At 40.2% G+C, this 24,781-nt stretch overlaps 2 protein-coding genes across 19 annotated transcripts in view; both read right to left on the reverse strand.

Moving 5' to 3' along the window:
• The window catches only part of MEIKIN (meiotic kinetochore factor), an 84,285-nt gene extending 81,568 nt beyond the window's left edge, over positions 1-2,717 (reverse strand). For all 6 annotated transcript variants that reach the window (XR_004318706.1, XM_032476672.1, XM_032476669.1 and 3 more), the window contains exons 1-4: positions 2,549-2,717; positions 2,316-2,409; positions 1,824-1,911; positions 109-169 (exon numbers count right to left, since the gene is read on the reverse strand). Coding sequence is in view for 5 of the 6 variants with exons in the window: in XM_032476672.1 (XP_032332563.1) it covers positions 109-169; positions 1,824-1,911; positions 2,316-2,409; positions 2,549-2,678 (373 nt within the window). In the remaining variant the exon portion in view is untranslated. The remainder of the gene's footprint in view (positions 1-108; positions 170-1,823; positions 1,912-2,315; positions 2,410-2,548) is intronic.
• Positions 2,718-3,067: 350 nt separating this feature from the next.
• Positions 3,068-24,781, reverse strand: part of ACSL6 (acyl-CoA synthetase long chain family member 6) — a 63,369-nt gene continuing 41,655 nt past the window's right edge. For 12 of the 13 annotated variants that reach the window (XM_032476667.1, XM_032476666.1, XM_032476663.1 and 9 more), the window contains exons 18-21: positions 21,881-22,024; positions 20,610-20,711; positions 19,625-19,696; positions 7,642-9,916 (exon numbers count right to left, since the gene is read on the reverse strand). In XM_032476667.1, coding sequence (XP_032332558.1) covers positions 9,779-9,916; positions 19,625-19,696; positions 20,610-20,711; positions 21,881-22,024 — 456 coding nt within the window. In that variant the 3' untranslated portion in view covers positions 7,642-9,778. Of the gene's footprint in view, positions 3,229-3,928; positions 3,966-4,369; positions 4,543-7,641; positions 9,917-19,624; positions 19,697-20,609; positions 20,712-21,880; positions 22,025-24,781 lie in introns of those variants that run through there. The other variant, XR_004318705.1, reaches the window with a different exon arrangement.

A 24,781-nucleotide genomic window follows, 5' to 3' on the forward strand; every position in this document is an offset into this window, starting at 1 on the left:
GGAGAAAGACACCTCTGCCACTGAGATGAGAAGGTGGGGTAGAGATACAAATGGATACTTACATTTGTAAGAAAACAAGCTGTGTATGTTCATATCTGACAATCTTACCTGATGTTAGTTCACTATTTGATGAACTACTGTCAACCTGGAGATAATACGTCTCCGACTCCTATGCGAGATAAGAAAGATAAAGCACAAATTATGAGATTGAATATTTTTATATTACAATATTATATCACATTGATTTGGCTACTTTGAAAATATTAGGAAAAACTAATGTCGACTTCGTATGCCAGTTTCATATGGAACAGATTCTTTCAGCTGATTGATATAGATGTAGTCTGATATTTAATATTAAATCTAGAAATAAATCTTAAAATATAATGTTGTGGACATATCTAAGAAGTCAACAATATAGTAGTCAACCAACTGTTGTGGGATAACCCAGCAACTAGAAGACAGAGATTAGATTCTTTCTAATCCCCTAGATAGGAAGGGCTTTTTTCCCTCTAAATATGAAAGCAAAATAAATTTTAAAAAAAGACAGACACATAAGTTTAAAATATCAAAAATACAGTTTAACAAATATGGAAGTATTTGTCATATGTGTGTGCAAAAGTATAAATATCTTCAATATCTAATGAGCATTTCACAAAAAACCATACAAATGGCCAATAAAATGAGAAAAAAGTATCGACTTTATTAGCATTCAAAGAAATAGAAAGTGAAACAACATGCTACCTTTCATCCATCAAATATATATATGTATATGTAGATATATGTGTATATATGTATTTATACTTTAAGTTTCAGGATAAGATGGTGCCAATTGGCCAAATGAATCAAAAGCTTTAAACATAATCTAACCCTTGACCCACTGCAAAGTAACTGTCTTAGGATAACAATTAGAGGTACACAAAAAATTTCTGTGAAAACCTTGGAAACAATCTCAATCCTCCAACCCCAGAAAAATAGTTATAAAAATTACAATCTATCTATCTATAAGACAAACCACTATGCGGGCACTAAAAACCATATTTTTGAAAATTACTTAATGTTAGAGGAATATACAATAAGATAATCTGTAAAATTTTTAAAAGGCACAGAAAAAAAGGAATGGAAGGAAATATATTAAAATTAAAAGAAGATGTTTACTTTTTTGCATAGTCTCAGTCATCTATTAGGAACACTTAACACTTAAAATCTCGGTGAAAAGCCTTTTTTAAAAATGCCTTTTGTTAAAACTTCCCTCTCTCCAAAAACAGGTTTTAAAAGAATATGCAAGCTAAAATACTGGAGCAGGACTATAAAATTTAATGCTAATGTCAGATGAGTCACGGCAATTTTTAAAACCTGAGTTTTTCCAAACTACTGCTGTACATCTTTAAAATAATGTACAGAATCCATATTAAATACGGTAGATCAATAAGTTTTATAATATTCTAATGATAATGAATCCTCTCTTTCTAGCTACTAATGCAACATGAGAAAACATAAAAATGACTTTGAAGTGTTTAACTACTACCAAATATAAAAGAATTACTAAGAAACGTTTTATATCTGTCACACAGAAAACTAGCCAGCAATGAATTCTCAAATTTTTGCCAAGGGAAAGAAAAAACGAAAATGCATGGCTGTGAATCTATTATAATCATAAATTCAAGGTCCTGTCTAAAGACACAACATCAATGTTTATAAAAAACACTACAAAGCGATATAGTCTCTACTGAACAAAGACCATGCCATAGTTTCATCTGGAGGTACATCAGGTACCAGGGTCTGTACACGAAGATATTCAAGGACCACAGGAGAAACATACATACATTCAGTGGAGCAATCTTCTCATCCTGGGCCTCTGCACTAGTGCTATTTTCTTGCAGGCTTTTCTCTCCTGTACCTCTTAACCGAGTGCTAACAAACAAACAAACAACATAATTAGTTTGCACTGACTGGACTTGGCCCTCTTCATCCCCATTCACTGTTTACCCTGTTTAGAATCTGAAAGGCTCTCTGGGGACATCATTAGGAATAAGTAACGAACACAGTGGGTGAACTGTATCAATACCCAACTGAAGCCAGGAATGCTTTCCTGGAGGTTTTTATCTCACTTGCTTTCAGGTAACTTGGCAAAATTTCCTCTTAAAAAAAAAAAAAAAACTTTCCGAAGTCAAATTTCTAGGTCTGTGTTCCAATAAGAGCAAAATTAGAATATTCTAGCTATTCATGTTCTTCAAAGACTCCAGAATGAGGTTGTTAGCAGAAAATGAGGACTTAAGTTTTGAGAAGGCATTAGCCTATTTCTCGTGGCTACGCACCTCAGCGGCCCAGAGCTGCTACCTCCCTGCCCACTCCGCTCCGCTTTCTCCTTGATTTTCGGCAAACCGTGCGTTTTGCCCTTTCGTTTCAGGCCTAAGAGAGGGCGGTACGGTACGTTTTAGGGCGAAAGCCTTGGAGGTCCGTCCTGCTGCGGCCCAGACGCGCCCCCCCCCCCCAACCTCCACGCTCGCCCACCCCGGCCCGCTCCATAGGCCAGCCGGGCGGGGCTTACAGCGGGCAGAGAGACTTCGGCCAGGGCCTAACGGGTCCTCTGCCTTTGTGGGAACACCTAGATCCGGCGTCGGGGTTAGGTTGAGCCTCTCAGCCCGCTTCTTGCGGGTATAGACCCGTAGCGACCACATTGCCACCCCACTCCCAGGCCTCAGGGGCCTTCTAGCCCTCGACGGCCTGTCTCGTGGCCTTCCTGAGGAACCAGCGTCCAGACTCGGCCTGCGGAGCAGCCCAGGAGGAAACACGTAAGAAAACAAGGAAGCGCCTACAACGCCGACCCCCTGCTCTAGACGGGAGCGGCCGGCCTAGCTCCCGCCTTTTTATCTTGGCCACACCGCGCGGCGGCTTCTGGGAAGATGGAGGAACGGGGCGGGGTCGGCCCACCTGTTGCTGCAGCGCCTGGGCGCTTGGCGGGAGGTTGGCTTGGACACTGGGCTCCAGGCAGCGGCTTCACGCGCAGGCATCCTCGCATCGGCATCCTCGCATTGTCCCGAGGGAGAAATTATTGATAAAAGCTTTCCCTGGTCCAGTAGGTTGTTCCTTTGCTTTTCATTTTCTCATTAATCTGACGGGACCAACAACTGCTACTGATAGCTGGGCCATTCTCCTTAACATCACCAGGAAGGCCGTGGTAGTGGAGTCTGAGGTCTCTGAGCACACAGAGTCTAGCTGGGGGTCAGCCTGAGTCAGTGCAGGAAGGTCAGAGAAACGAAAGCACATTAAAGTGACAGGGAGTGTCGTCCTCAGCAATTAACTTCAGTCACTGGGCCTGCCAGTTTACTGGGGGGCCATTTTACTTGGGAGTGAAACAAGCACTAGAAGAGCTTAGGTTCCAGGAGGTTTCTTCTCAGAGACTAGCAGAATCCATTAGTCCCTGTTTAGTAACTACCTTCTGGTCATCTCTGGGCAGCCTTGTGGTTTAGGTAGAGAGTTCCACAGAGGCTCCCCTCCTAGTGCCATAGGGCTCAGCTCTTTGGCTCTGCCCAAATGGAGGAACATACTAATGACCACCCTCTCTCTACACCCGGGTTGAATGATCAGGCTGCATCTGATAAGCATGTTGTGGACATAATAACCATCTTCTTACCTAAAAAAATAATTTAACATTGAAAAATGCCAATGGTACAGATGAAATTACAAAAACTCAAAGACTTTTTCTGGGATGTTCCAATATTGTGTGTGTAAATACAAGCACATATATATCCATAATATTTTCATAATAAAATCACTCTGAATTTTTTATTCAAGATCTGCCCATAGAAAGTCACTTATGACAATCAATTTAATACATAATTAATCATTAAAACAACTTTGTAAAGAACAGAGGATAGGCATTCTTACCTGATTAGATAGTGCTTTGCGTCACTGAATCAATACTTACCCATCAGCTTACTCTGTGTTAAGCATTGTGGTAGGTCCTGGGGATACAGAGGTGAATTAGAAATGGTTCTTTAGTCAAGAATCTCACAGTTTTATTACAGTATAAAGCTATTATCATATTTCAACATCTTTTCTTTAGTCACATCCACAATATGCCAACAGGCAGTCTCTAGTTTACAAGCCAGGTCTTCAGGCTCTCCTCTTTCCCTTTGCGGAATGTTGTGAAAAAAAACTTAAATGACCTTTGGGAAGTCTCGGTACTGGAATGCCCTTGGCCTAGAAATGGAAGACATATTGAAAAAGGAAAACAGCTTAAAGCAAAAACTGATCTGTCCTTTGGTGGCGCTAATCCCTGGAACTCTATACTGAACTACATTCACTGAAGTACCATCAAGTAAAGGTTTATGGGAATTAATGCCTAGGTTTCAAAACTGGAAATAACCTTTGGTATGATTTCTTGAGCCAAAAGCGTCCTCGGAGAGATCTGCTTGTCCCCTCTGTTTGAAGCTGAGCAAACCACAGCCTTGGAGGCTCATCATGACAGATGGCTGGCACAGGTGGCATGGAGCTCCTGACATTCAGCTAGTTAGTGTGCTTGCCATGCTTCCATTCCTCCTAACACATGGAAGAGAAAGGGATGGGGAGAGTAAGGAAAGGAGTTTGAAGCCTTAAGAAGCAAGGGGAGGGGAAGGGACTACAGACAGATTTGGTCGATTTAAAAGCTTCACCTAGCCAGCCTATGAAAGTGGAAGGAAATGTTTCCCCTACAAAAATGTGAGGTAGGGTAGAGATATCTCAACTCAGTCATCTCCTTCCCCTTGCTCCAACCCCAAATACACAAATTCCAGTGCAAGCATTCAGCTGAGTGTTAAATTGAACATCTTTCTTTTCCCTGTGGTACTGCTTCCATATCTCCATTCAGAATTCTGCTTTCAGGGTTTTATTTTGGTTATGTGATGGGTTTGACTTGATTTGGAACAGTTATGGAGATGCTAACTTCCATAGGAAAACAAATTCCAAATTTTGAGAGATTTCTGAAGAAAGCTTTTGGGAAAACAGCTAGTGTGTGGGTTTAAGATTCTCTGGAGCCCAGAGGAAATCTTTCTGAATAATGTTTTCTTACATAGTGACATCCCTTCCCAGTCCTGAGCAGCTTCATTTGTGGTACCATCCACAGATTTTAGGGTTCAACTGAAAACCAGCTTATTTTTGCCTAGTTGACAAGATGGGAAAAAAAATAACAGGGATACATGAAATGTACTTTCAGGTATTGCCATCTTAATGCTATGTAACATGTGAAAAAGAGTCAAGGAGATTTTCATTCATGAAACTTTTCTTGAGCATCCATTATGGGCCAGACTTTCTGCACTGGGGCTACATCCTCAACTCACAGTCTGAGTGGGAGTGGGGCAGAGGGACAGTTAACCACACAACCATGTGAGAAGCTTCTTAAAGAAAAGGACAGTTGAATTTCAAAAGATGAATGGTAGGAATTAGGGGGATAAAAGCGAAGGGTATTCTATGAAAAGGGGACTATAAGTGCTGCATGGAGGCAAAGAAAAGCATGATGCTTTTAGGGCACTGCAAAAAGTAATTGGTATGACTGGAGACAAGGCTCTATGGAGGAAGGGCTGGAGGAGAGATGATGGACCCTGTGTGCTGAACCAGGGAGTCTGAATTTTATCCTGGAAACTATGGGAAGTCATCGAAGGAATATTAAGCAGGAGACTGGCACGACCAGATTTTCAATTTAGAAAGCTCGCCCTAAGTGAAATGTGGATGGTGAAATCTGAGAAAGCTGAGGTGGAAACAGGAAAACTAATTTTAAAAGCACTGTAATATTCCAGACAAGAGATGAGAGTGGCCCCAAATACACTAAAAGCTGTGAAAATAGAGGAGTCGATGGTAGCAAATATATAAAAAAGGCAGACTCTGCATAACTCAGACATGGCAGAATATACCATTTTAAGAAAGTGTACCTGTCAATTGTATATGGGTAGAGACATCATGGAAATACTGTTTAAGCGTCATCATGGTGCAAAATTTGAATACAGTGATTTGTTCCTTTAAAAATATAAAAATGAATTAAATTCAGGACACATTTGGCAATAGCAAATGTGCAAAGCAAAGGAGAGCTTCTCGGGGAAACCATAAGTCTTTGGAGTTTGGGGACCCTTACAGAGGATGTAGAGTATGCTGACTAGTGATACAGCCTGATACCATGTTTACCATAGGCACTATGATCTATGATTACCAAACAGACTAACATCAAGGGGTTACACTAAATAAATATATAAAATAGTAATTATAAGCAACTTTGAGAAACAAAAAAATCTTTATTTTTTACAAAAGTTTTTGTAAATGCATTTTATATTTCATATGCATGCTATTATAACAAAGCAACTAAAAATATAATTACAGTTAAAATACTTTTATGCATATTTAAAAGGTAAATTTTTAATCTCCTCAATTTTTAGAAATTGAAAGTAGAAGAAGCAAGTTTTCAAAAAATATCCTTTTCCCCCCATGCAATTGTTGCAACGACTTAACAAGGAAAATAAAAATAATCAGTCAAATGAATGCTTAAAAGCCACGGTCACCTCATGAAAATCTTTTGTTTGGGACCGTGCTTAGAAATGCTTGTGTTCCAGGTAGTATTTATCTACTGCCTCTGGGTTTTAACCATTCACATGTTCTAAGTGAACAGTTTTTCATTTAGGGCTTTGTCCTCACTTGCAAGTTAATCCCATTCTTACTGCAGTTAACTGTAGATTCGCACAAAGCACTGTGCAGCATACTTTAGAGAAAATTCAGACTATCAGGATGGTTTTTTCTTTTCATGTATATGCTTCCTTAAAATAGAAACAGGCAAGAAAATACAGCAACTAAGCTCAACATATAGTTTATCAATTTTGTATATGATCATTCATTATTTTTTTTTCCTGAGACATAAAGCAAGTTTCTAAGTGATTTGTTTTTCATGCAAAAATACATTTTTCCATTCTTTACATTCATTTCATAGTATTTTGTATTCTAAGTAACTATATCACATTTGTGCTTTAGACATTTGGAAAATAAAGATAATTCATTTCCTTTACTGCAGAAAAATAAAATATTATTGGTTCTTTGATGGGTAATACAAATTAAGTGCTGATTTCAAGTTGCTAAAACATTACCTGACTATAAAAACTGCAATGAAAAGTTCTATATTTTTCTCATGCTTGTAGTTTTATCTAAATTGAGAGTGAAAAGTTGACTTGTTCATGTAAAGGAGACATGTAATGTTTATTCCTTAGACATCTCAGTTTGTGAGTTCCTAATATGTGGAGTTAGGCCTATACACCATGCCTGGTCAGTTTTCTTTCACCTGGAGGGGAATCACAAAATAATATAAAGATGTCTTTTATGGCAAAAGGAAAAAAATAGTGTATATTCTATGTTATAGCTTTATATACAATAAGTTTAGTTTGTAAAATGTAAGAATTACTAACACATTTGAATGAGAAACACATAAAAGGCTAAGCACTTAATAACACATTTATGCTTAAGTAATTGATCTCTGTTATACCTCTAGACTTAAACGGATGTGACATCCACTATGAATGTAAATGTCTTAAGTACACAGCCTTTTTCTATATTGGTTAAAGAGAGATACAAACTTTTTCCCCTCAAAATAAAACTGGGAAATCTGAAGCAAGAAGGATTTTTCTGTTAACACGTATTGTTTCATTTCTCCTTTATTAAAAAATTCAGTGGAGTTAAACAGAGGAAAAGATAAATGTACATGCAATATATTTAGGGCCCACTGTTGACTTTTCTCAGCACATCCGCAGTAACCTATTTATAGGCGCAAGTGTGATGGTTTACACACACAGATCAGGAAGTCTAGTAGAAACATAAGATTAAAGTGAGAAAAAGAAGAAATGTTAAGTTATCCACAGTCATCTCTAAGTATTATGAAGTATAAACAGAATCAAAATAAATCTTAAATTATTTGCTATTTCCCCAAATCTTTTGGAAACAAACTATGACAATTTAGTTGAGTGGAGGGACAATGGGAAACAGCTTCATTTTCTCCAAAATGTGAAACTACTTGCCTTTAAAATAGCATGAATATTCAATTCTGGTAATGATTTTCTCTTTTAATTAATAAAATATATATTAAATATAAAAATTAATGCTATATAGATGTGTCCTTGGACATTTTTAGTATTGGTTTATTCAGAAATGCCCTTAAAAATGAACATGCCTAGCACTAACTCATTTAACTGAAAGTCAAATCTATACATGCCAGTAGTGGGACTGCAGAGAGAATGCAGCAAAGGAACATGTGAAACATTGAATAAATACATCAAATGAAGCTGTGGTCCATTTTTGCAAAGACTGAAATATCAGTGTATAATCACTGATGCAGATTCATCTAGTAAGCCTGTGTGATTATGCTATTTCTAACCAAGAGCATTTATTCACATTTTGGATTTGCTCCAGGGGATAGGAGCTTCTGGATGGTGAATACTGCCCCCACTCTGCTTTCAGAGTCCTGGCTCTGCAGGCCCTTCTGCAGATGCACAGTCTGAGGTTTGCAACTTAACTGCTGTCTGTGCTGGGCTTTAACTATGACGTTGTTGGCACCCAAGTGCAAGAAGTATTTAAAATACATAATGTAAGAAAAGAGGTTTTTGTGGGTAAGCTTAGAAGTGGTTAGAGATTCTATGAATGGAATTATTCCCTAAGGAGATATCTATCTATGATGAACTTAAAAAGTTTTCTAGGGGTATCTGGAAGAGGTTCTTCCAACTTAAGTTGTCGAACAATTATTTTATTTTATTTGGAAATAACATCCCCTCCTCCCTGCATCCTGCCTTGATAGTCTTCCTGGAAGTAAGTGTAATCGTTCAGAATTGTTCCCATATTGGGTTTCCCAGGCCTGGCATGGACATAGTGAGGATGGAAGACTAGAAGAACCCAGCAAAGAACATAGATACATTAATTGTTGCCCGCCCTGAGAAATAATTCTGGGTTTCTTCTCCTAAGTCTCCCCCAAAGGTCCATTCATTGTAGAGTCAACAGACAGCTTTTATAATTCATGTGGTAAGACTTCCACGAACATACACATACTGTCCTTGAAGTAGTTGTACATTACATTTTTTCTAGGTAGTTCCTTAATATTTTTATGAGTTTAATGAATATGAAAATGTATTGAAAGATCTTTGTAAAATGTTATGTAAATACATTTGTTTTAAGAAGATTCAACTGTGCATTCTTCATGAATAAAAGTAAAAACCAGAGAGAAAATCTTTTTCACATCAATAAGGATTGTCATTGTTTAAAGAATCTGCAGTTATGTAGAATGTGAGCTATCATGTTTTGTGTTTTAGCATGATTCTGTATTAGTTTTAATTTTTTAAGCATGATTTAATTATGATTTTGACCATTAGTTATTGAATGAGGTAGTCCACACTGCCTAGATATTTGCTGTACCTGGCTACTATGCCACAAATAATTAAGTACAATATATCAGTTATGTTTTTCCTTTATGTTTAATAGAAGTTCTGTGAACATTGAGAATATATTACTTTTAGTGGTACACAGTTCTTGAGAAAAGTCTTGATTTTTACATTGCCATTTGCAATATTTTTAGCAGCTTGCTACAATACCCTTGTAATAAAAATAAAGTGTACTTGGTGATGATAGAGAAAATATTGTTAAAGACCTCTTGGGACAGGAAAAGACTCAGTCATAAGGTCACGTGCGTTTCATTTTCGGCTGCATCATTCTGACTCATTACTTCCAAGAATAACTATAATATTGCTACATAGTCCATTATACTGAGAAGAACTTTCCTTGAACTTCACATGGAGGTTGAGTAAAGCTCTTCTATTTGTTTTTTGAAGTACTCTCTCAGTTCAGGTCTCTTAGCCTTTAGTGTTGGTGTCAGCAAGCCATTTTGAACTGAGAACATGTCAGAGTGGATGTGAATGGCTTTAACCTAAAAACCAAATGCAGAATACATCTTCATCAGGAATATAACACAACATTCATAGCACACATGATAAAAGTAAACAGGCATATGGGAATAGATAACGTTGATATAAAAACACTGCCTATGTAAAAGTCAATTATCTTAATAACATTTCAGACTATTTAGTATGTCTGAAAGCCACCTTTTTTCCTTCCTACTTCTCCACTTAGCCAGGCAACAGAAGTGAACTGGTTGCTTACTCTGTGCCGGGCACTGAGGGCACAAAGAGGAATCCGGAGTGCCCCTGCCCTCAGGGAGTACACACTGGCATCCAGTAAAGCAGACACACTGGGCAATTATTAGACGACACGGTATACACAGGATGAAGGGCACCTAACTCAGTTATGACAGGGGAGAGGGGGGGCAGTTAGGGAAGCCTTCCCAAATCAGGTGAGTGTTAAAGAATGAATAAGTTATCACTTACCGGCCTTTTGGCTAAGATGAAGAATGAGTAAGAGTTAATCAGTAAAAGAGGAGAGGTCGGAGGCGAAGGGCATCCCAGGCAGAGGCAACCCCAAGAGCAAAGCTACAGGAGTGAGAAATGGCAAGAGCATGAAAAAGGAAAACCAACTGGTTTCTGTTGTAGTTACCTAAAGTAGGAGGCAAAGGGGGTGAGCGATGAAGCTGAAGGGGTAGACAGGACAGCTTATAGAGGAAGAGTAGGAAGGCACTGGAGGTTTTTATACAGGGCAGTGATGTGGCTGAATACACGTTTTAGAAGGGTGTCACCAAGAGAAATGTGAAAATGGTTTTTCACAGACGTTAAGATTGGAAGCAGGGAAACCAATCAGAAGGATCTGACTAATCCACAGGAGAGGAGAGAAGGGCCTGCACTCAGAGCAGTGGCAGAGACAAGTAAGCAGTTCTAAGAGTGATTCAGAGGTAAAGGTGCAGGATGTAATAAAGGAGGAGGTAGCCTGTTGGACTCCCAGGTTTCTAGCTTGGAAAGCTGTGGTGCCATTCACAGGAGGGATATAAAGTCAAGGTGGTGGTGGGGTGTGGGGGGCGCGGCATGATGAGTCTGTTAAAAAAAAAAAAAAGATCCACCAGAGAATTTTCTCACATTACTGGAAGGAAGCATAGAGGGATCAGACTGAGTGTTCACACGGCCTATTTCCATGAAGCAGATCCTAGGCCTCTTCATACTAAGTCCCTTTGCAAGGCCAGAGAGATAGATGAACTAACCTGGGGGGCCCTGGGCAGGCTCCTCCCATACGGGATTACAGCTGAAAGGGTCACTGGCAGTTCTACAAGCAGTTTATCGTCTGAGCTTGAGCTGAATCCTAGAGTGACACTGTCTCCAAGAAATTGTATCCTGACTGACAGCCAGGTCTAAATTCAATTACTTTGTTGAGATCAGAGATCCATATCATTAAATGGCAAATGAACTGCCATAACATAGTCTTTTAAAACCGCATTCAAAATATATATGTTAAATACACATATGCTTTCATTTGTTGTTTTGCTTAACTGATATTAATTGAGCAACTACTATGTGTCAGGTATAGTGTAAGCACCAGGGTGTAAGGAAGAACAGGACACAGTCTCTGCCCACATGGAGCTTACAATATGAGATGCTGCAGTATGAGGAACAAGCACCTGTCAGCTGCTTTCCCACTCCCTACCTCTTCTGTGCTAATAGAACTCAGAATTTGTTTGGGGCCATGGTGCTCTACGTCAATTAGGACATTCCTTTTCCCTGATTTCCCAGCCTCCCTTTTGGCAAAGGGGTAGTCATGAGATCCATCTCTGCCGAGTGAGATGGGAAGGTTTCTGCATTCCTAATAAAAGGTTTGGACATAGCTATCTTCACCCACTCTCCTTTTTTCCTTCCCTGACTATGGACAACGTCCAAAGCTGTAGCAGCCACCTTGTGACCATAAGGTGATAAGCCAACATACTAAGGATGGAGAGTGGAAAGACAGGCAGAGCCTAGGTCTTTGAGGACCTGTACATGCCTTGGACTGCCTATCTTTGGACTTCTTATATGTGAGAAAAACCACAAAAACACACCCAATGTGTTTAAGACACTGTAGGTTTTATGTCAGAGTGAATGCTTTTCTGATATAGCACCTTACCCAGTATGGGACAGGATTCATTGAAAAAAGATGGCTGAGTTGAACTCTGAAGGACAGATGAAGATAACAGGGGAAGGGGGAATGGCTGTTACATGGCTGGAGAGGAATGTGCTCTCCAGGCAGAGGGAACGTGTGCCAAAGCCCATCTGGGGCATTATAAATATAAGCTGAAGCATGTGGTACAAATAAAGAAGAAAGAGATGGGGCTGGAGAGATAAGCTGGTGCCAAATTACAAAGGATCAATATGTTAAGGTAGGCAGTTTGGATATAATCCTTAAACAGTGTTTAATCAGTGAGAGAATACTAGAATGCCTCTTTGGAAAGACTGTTAAGAGTGGACTGATGTGAGGTAAAAGTGGAAGCTGGAAGACCAGCCAAGAGGGAAGACTGATGATGATTTGGGCTACAAAGTTGTAGAGATGGAAATAGATTTTGGGGTAGAAAGGACAAGATATAATTCGTTTGAGTAAGTGTAAAGAAAGAGATATTAAGAATGGTTCTAGGCCATAAGAAAAGAGAACAAAAAAAGAGAGAGAGAGAAAAGAAAGAGAAAAAAAAAGAAAGAGAAAAAAAAAGAGAAAAAAAGAGAAAAAAGAAAGAAAAAAAAAAAGAAAGAGAGAAAAAAAAAAAAAAAGACCTGCAAAAGATTGCTTTGGGAGTTCAGGGTCTTTTATGGTCCCACATAAATTTTGCAATTGTTTGTTCTAGTTCTCTGAAAAATGTCGTGAGTATTTTCACAGGGGTTGCACTGGATCAGTAGATTGCTTCGGGTAGTACGGCCATTTTGATAATGTTGGTTCTTCCAATCCAAGAGCACACAGGATATCTTTCCATTTCTTTGTATCATCCTCAATTTCCTTCATCAGTGTTTTACAGTTTTTAGAGTATAGGTAACCTCCTTGGTTAAGTCTATTTCTAGGTATTTTGTTGTTTTTGATGCCATGGAAATGTTTATGCCAGTTATAAAATTCTGGTTTTGAAGTGGAAAAAAAAGTGAATAAAGGGCTGCAAATGGTAAAATATCCTTCTTTCTTATGGGTGAGTTGTATGCCATTACATATGTATGCTGTATCTTCTTTATCCATTCATCTATTGATGTGCACTTAGGATGCTTCCATATCTCAGCAATTATAAACAATGCTGCTGTTTAAAAAAAAAAAAGAAGCCAGATTCTCCAAAAAGGTATGACACTTCAAAAATAGATCATTTTCCGTGATAGCTATGAAGTCCATATAAAATAAAGCACTTTCTGCCAACTTAAAAAAAAATGGCTCTAGGTTTCTGCTTGAGCAGAAAAGCTGTAGGAGGAGCCAAAAGGATTCTTTGGAGGTGGGAAGATCAAGTATTCATGTTAAGTTTGAAATGCTTCTGAGGCATCCAATTGGTTTCTGGACATTGGATATAATGGTATTAGTATGTAGGATAGAGCTTCAACCTGGGCTTTGGACAGAGAAGCAGTGACTTAAGGAGAAGAAAAGAACTGGAGTGTGGGTTACAAAAGCCAAGAAAACAGCAGTAGAAGGTCACTGTGTCAGATGCTACCGTCATAAAAGAACTGTTAATTAAAATCAGTGGATACAATCAGGAAATGACTTATTTCAAAATCAATGTAGGTATCACTTCACACCCATTAGGGTGGCTATTATCCAAAAGACAGAAAATAACAAATGTTGGTGAGGATACAGAGAAATTGGAACCCTGTTCACTGTTGGTGGGAATGTAAAATAGTGCAGCTGCTATGGAAAACAGTATGGCAGTTCCTCCAAAAATTAAAAATAGAACCACCATATGACCCAGGAATTCAACTTCTGGGTATATACCCAAAAGAACTGAAAGGAGGATCTCAAAGAGATATTTGTACATCCATGTTCATAGCAGCATTCCTCACAATATTCAAAACAGGGAAGCAACGCAAATATCCATGGACAGATGAATAAGATGAATAGATAAGCAAAATGTGGTACAGACATACAATGGAATATTATATACTTTATAAAGGGAAGAAATTTTCACACATGCTATAACATGCTATAAGGATGAAACTTGAGGACGCTATGCTAGGTGAAATAAGCCAGTCACAGAAAGACAAATATTGTATGATTCCACTTATATGAAGTAGAGTAGTCAAAATCATAGAGACAGCAAGTAAAATGGTGGTCTCCAGAGGCTGGGGACAGAGAGGGAATTGGGAATTACTGTTTAATGGGTATAGAGCTTCAGTTCTACAAGATGAAAGGAGTTATAGAGATGGATGGGGATGATGGTTGTACAACATTACAAATGCACTAATGCCACTGAACTGCACATTTAAAAATGGTTTATGATGGTGAATTTTATGTTTATATGCATTTAATTACAATTTAAAAATTAGAAAAAAATTAATGTATGCAAATAGTTGCAAAAACTCAGCAGGTCACTGATTGTTTTCAAAATCTCTGATGCAAATAGTCTAGTGTCCCTGCAAGTGAGTATTTTGAGATGACAAAGAATTTTTTGCTCAGAAAGTTCTCCATTACATTCACTGATTTTTCAGCTCAAAAACTCAATATACAAAGAATACCTCTAAAACAACTATATTTCCAACTTCTTAAAAAGCTTTTAAGAAAAATTCTAACAAATTCGGGCATTTTTAAAACCCATACTTGTAATTTTAAAACTTGACAACTTTCAAATGAACACAGCATTAATAAATCAGATTCATCTGTCTCATAAATTTGTTCAAATGAAGGATTTGCTTTTGCTTTTTTAAAAAATAGTATTTTAAGGGACTCATGTGTGTGGTGGGACGGGGAGGACAGAACTTTAGGCTAAGACTAAAGCTAGCCATCTAGGTAGCTGCCGCAACCCTGCTACTCATGTTGAAAGGACTTCTTGGATACCCAATATAAATAGCTGGAAATCTGAATCTCTTTGCTAAAAAGGGGCATTATCCAATGTTTCAAAATTAGTTAAGATTCGTGTAAAAAGTGTTTTGTTTGAAAACTCTCTCTGTGTTCTTGATATTCAAAGAAGGAAAGATTTGGCAAGGAATACGGCCTGCTGTATTTTGAACCCTCTGGAATATACTTTTCTCCTAATTTGTCTTTATCAAACACAAACCATCCCAGGGGACCCAATATTCCCTGGAAACAGGACCCAAGGGAGATGTTTTCAGCCCGCAGTGGACTGAGAGCTGTGGTTCTGCAGGGGCCACTGCTGGGGTGTGTGTGGAGGTGGAGATGGGTGAGAGGACGGGCTGTAGGCAGGCAGGTGCGGTGAGGTGGGGGAGAGGCAGAGGTGCATGGAGGTGCAGTGAGGCAGGGGTGGGTGAAGGGGCCGGGTTGAAGAGAGGCTCTAGTTCAGACCGCAGTGCTGCTTGTATGTTTTGTACATGCTCAGCTTTCACATAAGACATCACTGCAGTTCTGCTACTTAAGTTTGGAAATCATTGTTTGATAACAAAAATAGTTAGTTTAAAGAAAACATGAACACAGTCCAAATCAAACCTAATCCTAGACGGAGTGATTTAACTTAGTAACTCATGTTTACTGTCATACAATGAAAAACTGAAAAACTGATGGTGCTACTACCTTTTAACTTTTTTTTCTAAGTTCCTTTCTGATAGAAAGTCTCACATAAAGACTTGTGACGAGTACAAATAATCTACCCACCTTCTTTTGTAAATGAAATTAATACTATTATTTTAAAAGGAGATGCAAATGCCAAGATGTAATTTCTACAGTGTCCTTGCGGCCCAGGTTTCAGCTCATCTGCGTTCCTAACAGCATGTGGAGAACATTGTGTAACTGAGACAAGAGTCTATGTTCTGTACAGTGGCTTGGGTGAACACCTTTGAAGATCCAGTAGTCACAAGGAGCAGCTTCAAACAATACAGTACAGTACAGGGAGGACGAATTTCACAGGGAGAGCTACATATGCTACTCAGATGGTGAGTAGAATGTAAAAGAAAACATTATGATTTTAGGAAGAAAGGCCTGCATCAGCTGGTAGATGTTGAATATCTTGTCAAACCAGCTACCTGTAGCAAGCCTAAAGGGCTGACTGGGGCATCTGCAGTTCAATGTGGCTTTCTACCACACAGTCGCTGCCTGAGGAGAGGAAATACAATTAAATACAGTCTTGTGTGAAACCAAGCAATACAGCATCCAGCTCACCACTCAGCCACTCAGTAAGCGGATCGGAGTGGCACTGCTGCCAGTCCCTGCTCCATTCTGACTTACAGCCCGGGGTCTTCTTAAATTCTCCCATCAAAATAATTACACCAACTGCTCCAGTGACTAAAACTCTATTTAGCAAGTCAGTCAGTAAATGGGTCAAAACAGTTCTTTAACTAACACTGATATTAACTGTGGGTCCCAAATCAGTCATTTTTTTCAGAAGTAAACCAGTAATAAAATCCATTTTCATTTTTTGTAAATAATTATGTATTTTCTAATAGAACTACACTGTTGAACTGTGGGCAAAAAAAATGAATGAGAATCTTCATTTTCCCTTTATGCCTAACACAATATAAAACTTGTTTTCCAGTTCACAATAAGCAAAGTTTCTGTTGAGGAAAGAAGGATGTTAGCTTCCCTCTGAAATGTTAATGTTAGCTCCCCTTCTGAAACCACATTCTTGTCACTGAAAAGTGATTCTATAGTTTTTTTTTTTTTTATTTAAAAATACTGTAACAGACATAGAGAACAAACTTACAGTTACCAGGAGGCAGAGGGGGTGGGAAGGGATAAATTGGGAGTTTGAGATTTGTAGATACTAACTACTATATAAAAAATAGATAAACAACAGGATCCTACTGTATAGCACAGGGGACTATTTTCAATAACTTGTAATAACCTATAATGAAAAAGAATATGAAACGGAATATATGTATATATGTATGACTAACACATGCTGTACACCAGAAATTGACACATTGTAAACTGAATGTACTTCAATAATTAAAAAAAATTCAACATGAAAAAAACACATAAATACAAAAAAAAATTTTTAATGCTGTAACATTTAAATACTATATTGGAATATAATACTGTAAAAGTGTCAATTTATGCCAACTCATTACAGCACAGAACTTTTCATAATTCTGAAAAAATATAGTATTTAAAATCTTCCAATGGTATTACTCAATGAAACACTTTAATACAAAATACTGCCTACAGATAATAAACAGAATGAATTAGGACAGAAGAGATTAAAATTTTTTTAATTAATTAAGGAAATGCTCAATTCAGTTCTGATTTAAAGGCAAATTGGTTATGTAAATATTCATTTCAATGACAAGAAATACAACAAAATATTTTTAGTGAGGGCTTCATAGTGAGAATTTGAAAAATCTTTCAAGGATCAAAGTTCATTTTGTATTTAAATGCCTATGCAAGCTAATAAGGCATATAAATGTCAAGAGAATCATTAGATCACAAGTAGGCTCAAATAGTTCCCAAGTACCTACGTATTTTAATTATTGATACAGTTATTTTAAATACCTCCTATCGGCCATTAAAAATATCTTCCAAAGATCTCCATAAATTAATAATGGTTGGCCCAGTTCTAGGAATTGTGTTCTGGAAATTAAATTACATTATCTTTTATCTAATTCAAAGTTTAATCCAGATCAACTCTGCCCAGTAAGTCTAAACTCCTAAAACTTCTGTTGAATTATTTAAGTCTTGGGCTTCTAGATCTATTTGTGTGTGTTGTGTATTTTTGTGTGTGTAGGAGAGAGATTAAAAAGTTAGGGTTAAGCCTTAATTGATCATGCCTTTTTGAGGAAAAGTGAAAAGGACAAGCTGACAGTGGATCATGGATTAACTCGAATAATTTATGTTGAGCTTTATAACACAACTGGGAGCATGTGCTCCTCAGGTGTGAGGCTTGGTTTCTGCTCGCCTGTGGTCAGCTGAGGGCACACACTGGCTGTGGTGGGGAGGACACCACAGACTAACAAAGAGGAGAATGAGAACAGAGAAAGTGAAGAGGTAACAGTCTTGGCAATAAAACTCAGGCCTTTGAGATGCCACAGATTTCTCTGTACTTGAGGTTACCATAGTGAGGGCCGATTATTAAAGCAGAAACTGTGTACAGTGTATGGAAGTCAAGAGTACATCTCCTCCCAGTAAAAGCTCTAACTTGAGCAATGGTTAATGCTGGACACTTAACCGAAGACCCCTTTTAAACATAATCTTAAGAGTCAGTAGTCTTTACCTGGGAGAGGAATCTAGCTGTTAAGATTCTCCACGTGCCCTGAGGCAGGTCATGCAGCCCACACCCAGCAGGGGGCGTGCAGGCCTTGGGAATTGCAAGGGTAACTGCAGGAGCTCCTTTCAGGTAACTGCATCCTCAGTGACCTTACAGCCACCCATTCAGATCAACACGTAGACCCAGATTACCCAGGGCTCAGACCACTCATTTGTGGCCCCTGCCCTGTGGGATAATACACAGCAGCTCCCCTTAATGGAAGAGCAAGGAAGAGAGTACTAGGAAGTTTAGAAATTTAAATAATTATTATGCCAGAATTGACCTTGTATTCAGAAAGCTAAATATAACCTGCTTGGATGCCTCAGATTTTATAATTTTTTAAAACGAAGATGATTCATCCAGGCCTTATGTGCCCTAAAACAAGCTGACAGATGAGGGTAAAGCAGTGTTTCTCAAGCTAGATTAAGGTAAAGATCTGTTTCAAAAGAAAAACAATTCTCTCAAACCCAGAAACTGTGTTTAGATTTCCTGAGTTTGAAACTTAAGAAATTAAAATCTTAATCTGTGGAAATGTTTTCTAATTGCAAATAACTGCTGTAAGAGTTTTATATTTAAAACTGGTTTTAAAATGCTTTTAGGTTATCATTAAAATGAACATACAGAATTTAAAATTCTCATAAGCCTCATAGATCCTGAATACTGTATCTGGGGACCCTACTGGAGAAATATTTTATGAAGAACAATTATATTAAATACATACTAGGAAATTTTAAAAATCAGTATATTAATATTTTTCTGCTTGAAGAATTTTTCTTTTTGAATTTTTGACTAAAGAGAATGTACAAATGGCATGTGTAAGCAGGAACAGACATGCAGGAACTTGGTTACAATAAAAACCACCACCTTGCAAAGACAGAAAGTCTTAGAGGTCTGCTGTGTCCTCTCCCCACACACTCCGTAGAGGGCATGCTGGGCTGACGGATCACTGGCCCCCAGGAGCACAACTGATGTCCCAGCAAGTAAGCTTGCCTGCTGCAGGCAAGAAGACAGTCCCCATAAAAATAAGACAGGACTCTGGTCTTGAGTACTGTAGGCAGCTCAGAGACAACCGTGTACACATGCTCCACCAGTGATGGCTCGGGTAATATTTCGGCTTTCAGAATGTCTGTGATTGTGAGGACAATGAGCGCAGCCTCACGCAGACATACGACCTATTTCAGTTATGATGCAGGCTGCTGCAAAGTCAGCTTGGAACAGGCCTTCAGGGGTCCGTTGGAACACAGCCTGCCTGCGGGCCACAGCATGGAGGGTGGGGAATCTAGGTCAGGGCCAGCACTGGTTGCTTTAATTTTCATCCCTGCATACAGGGCAGTAATAAGTGTGGAGAAGGTTAACAGTTACCTGTTCAAAAGAATGGAGTCCGCTTTCTTTTCCTAACCTCACCATATCTTCCAAAATGGCTTTCTTCAGCTCCTGAATCGAACCACATGGGTAAAAATTACAAGGCAAAACAACAACAATAACAACAACAACAAAAAACAACACATTTCAAAATGGAGATAGAGGAATCTATGCTCCCCTACCTTCAAACCCCCAACTGGAGCTGACACTTTCCAGCAGCATTCCAATCATCACCTCTCGTCTGGCAACTCAGTGCCAGGCACGGCCTAAGGAGTGACCGTGAACTGGCTAAGGGACCACTTGATTTTTTAAGTAGCCCTCTGGTCAGCCTGGTGAGTCCCAGGGGCCCTGTCACCCCAAGAAGAGCCCAGGGCCCAGTGGGAGCTCTAGGGTTCACGGCTGCTGCTGAGAAGCAGATCATGTGACTGAGGGGCCGAGGCTGAGCCAGGGCAGAGAGGTCCTCTTCCACAGGACCCTGCGTGTGCCGTGAGCAGGTTTCTGGAAGGTGTGGGTAACTAATGCTCTAAGCAGGGAGAACTGTGCTACCTTTTCAATTCCATGACTGTCTCTCTAAGCCCAGTAAACACCAAACCGACCTCACATTAGGAGAGAGCAGGGCCAGTGAGTCAGAAGGCCTACGCTCACATTTGACACTGCTGTTAACCAGCCGTGTGGCCTTGGGCAAGCCACTTCCCTCTCTGGACTCTCCTGCAAGCTGCACAACAATGGGGCTGGGCAAGCTTTCTGTCACATCTCCTGGCTGGGAAATTCAATAGTTTGTTGAGCATTCTAAGAAGAAATATGAGTTCTTTCTACAACAATAATAGACAAACCTCTGGTTTAGGATTCTCACCACTTATAAAATAAAGTTAGAAATTTCCCTACATATTCAAATATCACTTAGGCTACTGTTTTTCTGACCTCTCATTATTCAGTGTCACAGGAAGTCCATCAGTCTTTTATGGAACAACCCCAAGGTACAGACCTTATTTTTGCAGAGCTCTGCATATGTCCCTTCAATTCCTCTCTTCTGGGCCCAAGATGGCATGACTTCTGGGTCGGGCACGACAATGCCCACCAAAAAGGCCTGTGATCCCCAGAAAGGAAAACAGTTATGACAAAAGCTCTTAAGATGGTTATCTGTGGTCCAGCATGAAAGCTAATCTTTTGGTATTCTCAAACTGCACCCTTTTCTAAAAGTCAGTATACGCTTATTATATGAAACATTTCCACCAACATATCACACATTTTTGACAGAAATGTTCTTGAATATTTCTGATATATTTCCCTAACTTTGTAAAAAAAAGTCAATAAAGAATAAGCATAAGGAGATTAAAAATCAGCAAGGTTAGACCTATACGTACCTTTGATTCTCACACCAATCTTAAATGAGTACAGCTCAGGCATCAGCCAACTCCATGAACCAAAACACACATATTTCTTAGGATTTCCAGACCATTTTGAAATTGCTTCATTAACATGGCCCTCATTCATGAAGAACACCATTTTAATTTTTAAAGCATTTTCTTAAAAATAATTTAATATTTAACTATATAAATCCAGTGATAGCACAGAATACATTCACAGTGATAGTTCTGACTTCAGATCTAAATGATATTGAAAGCAGAATAAATATAAATCCTCTCCAATTTAATCCTAAACTGTATTAGCACATTAGCTTAATATACATTAAGCTATGTCATCAGTACCATTATTTGTAATAATGCACAGATTTAACTGTACAGTTCATTTGCATATTTCAAAATCAAAACAGCAAAAGCCCTGAATCTTGCTTTAGCATCTTACACTAAGATTCCCCCTGGAAGTAGATGCAGTGTAAGTTAAAAGTAGTGGGGATGTTCGTTACTACCACTTCAAGTAACTTACTTACCTAATTACTACTTATCAAACTATAAGCAATTAAGATTTCTCCCTTGTGGGGAGGGGTATAGCTCAGTGGTAGAGTGCATGCCTAGCACGCACATGGTCCTGGGTGCAATCCCCAGTACCTCCATTAAAAAATACATAAATAAATAAAAATAAATAAACCTAATTAACCCCCCCTCAAAAAAGATTTCTCCCTTAGAAAGGAATTTCTCTCATGATCTAATATGCAGGAGAATACTGGTGTCTGATTGGAAATTAAAGTTCATCACTTTAATCAAATGCCAGACACTTAGGAAGTTACCCTCAAATTCCTCTGGATTTTTCAGCAGGCCCAGTAAGTGTGGGAGAGCTGAAGCTTAGGGGACTCACCTTTAAGCTGTCCCCGTGGACATAGACTTGTGCAACAGGCTCGCTCCGGATGTAAATGTTCTCAATCTTCTCGGGCGCAATATATTCTCCCTGAGCAAGTTTAAATATGTGCTTTTTCCGATCAATAATTTTAAGAGTTCCTGCCTGTGGAGTTGAACAAATAGCTTCATAAAAAGATGGCATTCCTAAGCCTGAACCCCTCACTCGTTAGTGCATAGGCCCTCAGCCCTGTCCTCTCCCACCCTACAAGCCCCCCTAGATCTACTCGTACATACGACGTCCGTGCTCTCATGGAGCCGCTGTGCAGTTGGAGAGGCCACCGTGCACTGCAGGTTGATACCTCCCAAGCTCTGCTGGGCCCTGAGTCCTTTCCCCTCAGCATTTGCCCCACTCCCCGCTCTGACCCCTGCCAACCTGGTGCCCAGCAACAGATGTCCTCCTGCTCAGAAGGAACCTGTCTTCCCCTCGGGGCTCCCCTCCCCCAGGTCCTCACTCCAGCTGTCCTTTTTCTCAACAGCATCTTCAGATTCACCCCCTTGAACCATGTCCAGGCCTCCCCTCCAAAGAGCAGTCTCTCCATCCTCCAGCACATCTCACAGCTCTGGCAGAGGCCCCCAGACGGCATTAGGAGCCCTCTCCCTCCAAGGCCTCCGCAGCAGGCAGGCCACCCCCCTTGGGCAGTGAGTGCGTGTCCCGACCTCCAGGACCCCCGCTCACCTCCCTGACTCCCCTCGATCTTTTTGAGTTTCCAAGGTGAACAGGTGGGTCTCCCTCCTTTGGCTCAACACTTGAATGCTGCAATTTCCTCACTTCCACTGACAATGCTCCTTGAGCTGACCACCATTTATCTCTTTACCAGCCACTCCTGCGCCCAGGTTTCCAGTTAGACCTCTTCACTGAGGTTCTGACCCAGAACCTCAATGTCTTCGGAAGGCTACAGAAACCAGGTGGCTTGCGCTGCACAATGTAATGTGCCGCAAAGGAAGCTCATCCTCCTCCCCAGGACCCAAACTTGGAGATGGCCTTGCTGGTGTCCCCTCCTGGACTTCTAGAAGTCAGGCTCATCCACCCTCACTTGTAAATCCCTCTCATATCCACCTCCTCCTTCCATCAAAACTACTTCCTGACAAGGCTTGTGCACACACTCTCACCCTGCTCCACCTGTTCAATCCATCAGAACCAGAGCCATCTCACTAGAAAAGAAAAGCAAACAGGGCTGTTTTGCTTAAAACCCAGGCTGGACATCAGGCACTTTCCCTACACTGACTTCTTTAGTCCTTGTGACACCCCATGAGCTGGGTATCATCACCTCCACTTCATAGACAGTGAAGGTGAGAATTAGAGAGGTCACTTAGCTCCTCCAAAGCCACACAGCTAGGAAGTGAGAAAACCAGGATTTGAATTAGGTCTTTCTGGATCAGAAGCTTACACCTTTTCCTTGATCTATCTAACACTATTCCAAAATAACAGTAATTTAAAAAAATTGACTCCCACAGACTAACTGCCTACTGTCTTGGGCTCTGAGCTCAAGCATAACACTAGGTGTGTCACATGAATTAATTTACTTGCAACGCACGATATCCTGCAAGGTGAGTGGTTTCATCCAAGTTTCAGGGCACCAGCAGCAGATCCAGGGGTTTGTGGGACTTTGAGATTTTTTTCCAATTCTGAAGCCCCCTCTTTAAGAAAAATAATATAAAATCAAAGAGCAGAGGCTTCAAAGGGACCTCTGCAAGTGAGGGTTGAAGCCTAGGCTTCGTTAACTGGTGGGACAATCTGCCCTGTGCCAGCGTCCCGGGCCCCGCTGCTTCTCCAGCCTCCCTCTGCCACACCTGTGGGCCCTCAGTTAGAACTGCTTGCCTCACACCTGTAGTGTCTCTCTGCTTAGCAGGTACTATTAATCCTGCCCTGACTCTGCTTCCCACTCTCTCCTCTCCCCACAGAACAGGACTTATGTCCTGAGACTCAGACCCGGCATGGCCCTCAGTTCATGCCCATCACATTGGGTTGGGAACTGTCTAAGAATGGGTCTTTCCCTGAGCAGTCCCTGGCCCAGGGCACATACTGGGGATACATCCATGTCTGCTGCAGGAGTGAGGGTTTCTCAAAGGGAAGCATGCAGTTCCAAGCATGGGAAACTCAGCTCGCCAGCCCAGAGGGCCCCCAGAGGGTTCAACATTGTTCATGTGCCCGACAAACTCAACATCTCAGAATGTTCAACCCAAACCTTAGCAATTTCCCAGAGACACGGGAGAGGTCCCTGGGGTGAGCTGCATCAGACAGAGGGGCTCTTGGTTTCAGTGATAGAGCCTTTTTCTGGTCATAGTTTCACCTAAGCATCTCCTATGTGCCAGGCATTGTGCTAAATGCTCTATAGGTATAATCTCATTTATTCCTTTCAACAATGACCACAGAGGTAAGAATGTGATTACCTCCATTTTACAAATGACAAAACGAGGCACCATAACTGGCTTTGGCTAAAAGTTGTGGGGCACAGCCAAAGAATGCCATGTAGCCTTACTTTATTATTCTACAAGTGAGTCAATCCAAAGCCCCAGAGAGGGATGGAAGCTTTGCTCAAGGTCATGAGAGCAGCTGCCAGCAGAGACAAAGGAACTCCAGCATTCTCCTGCCCAGCTCCAAGCTTTTCACACCACTCGGTGCCACCTCTCATCTAGGAGCCAGAGTCCACGGGCTCCCAGGCCCTGCCTGTCTCAAATCTCCTAGAGCTATGAATCCTCTGCTCCTTGTGCTTCACCCATCAGATTCCACAGCACTGGAAACCAATTAAGGGTAGGGAGTGGGTCTCAAACTCCAGCTCTGTGCTCCTCAAAGATCCCTGTTACCTTCATCAGGAGGATGGAGGAGGAAGCTTTGGGGACACGGTAAGGAAGAAACTCC

Source organism: Camelus ferus, chromosome 3 (genome assembly GCF_009834535.1).
Source record: "Camelus ferus isolate YT-003-E chromosome 3, BCGSAC_Cfer_1.0, whole genome shotgun sequence".
In the NCBI taxonomy this organism is placed as follows: domain Eukaryota; kingdom Metazoa; phylum Chordata; class Mammalia; order Artiodactyla; family Camelidae; genus Camelus; species Camelus ferus.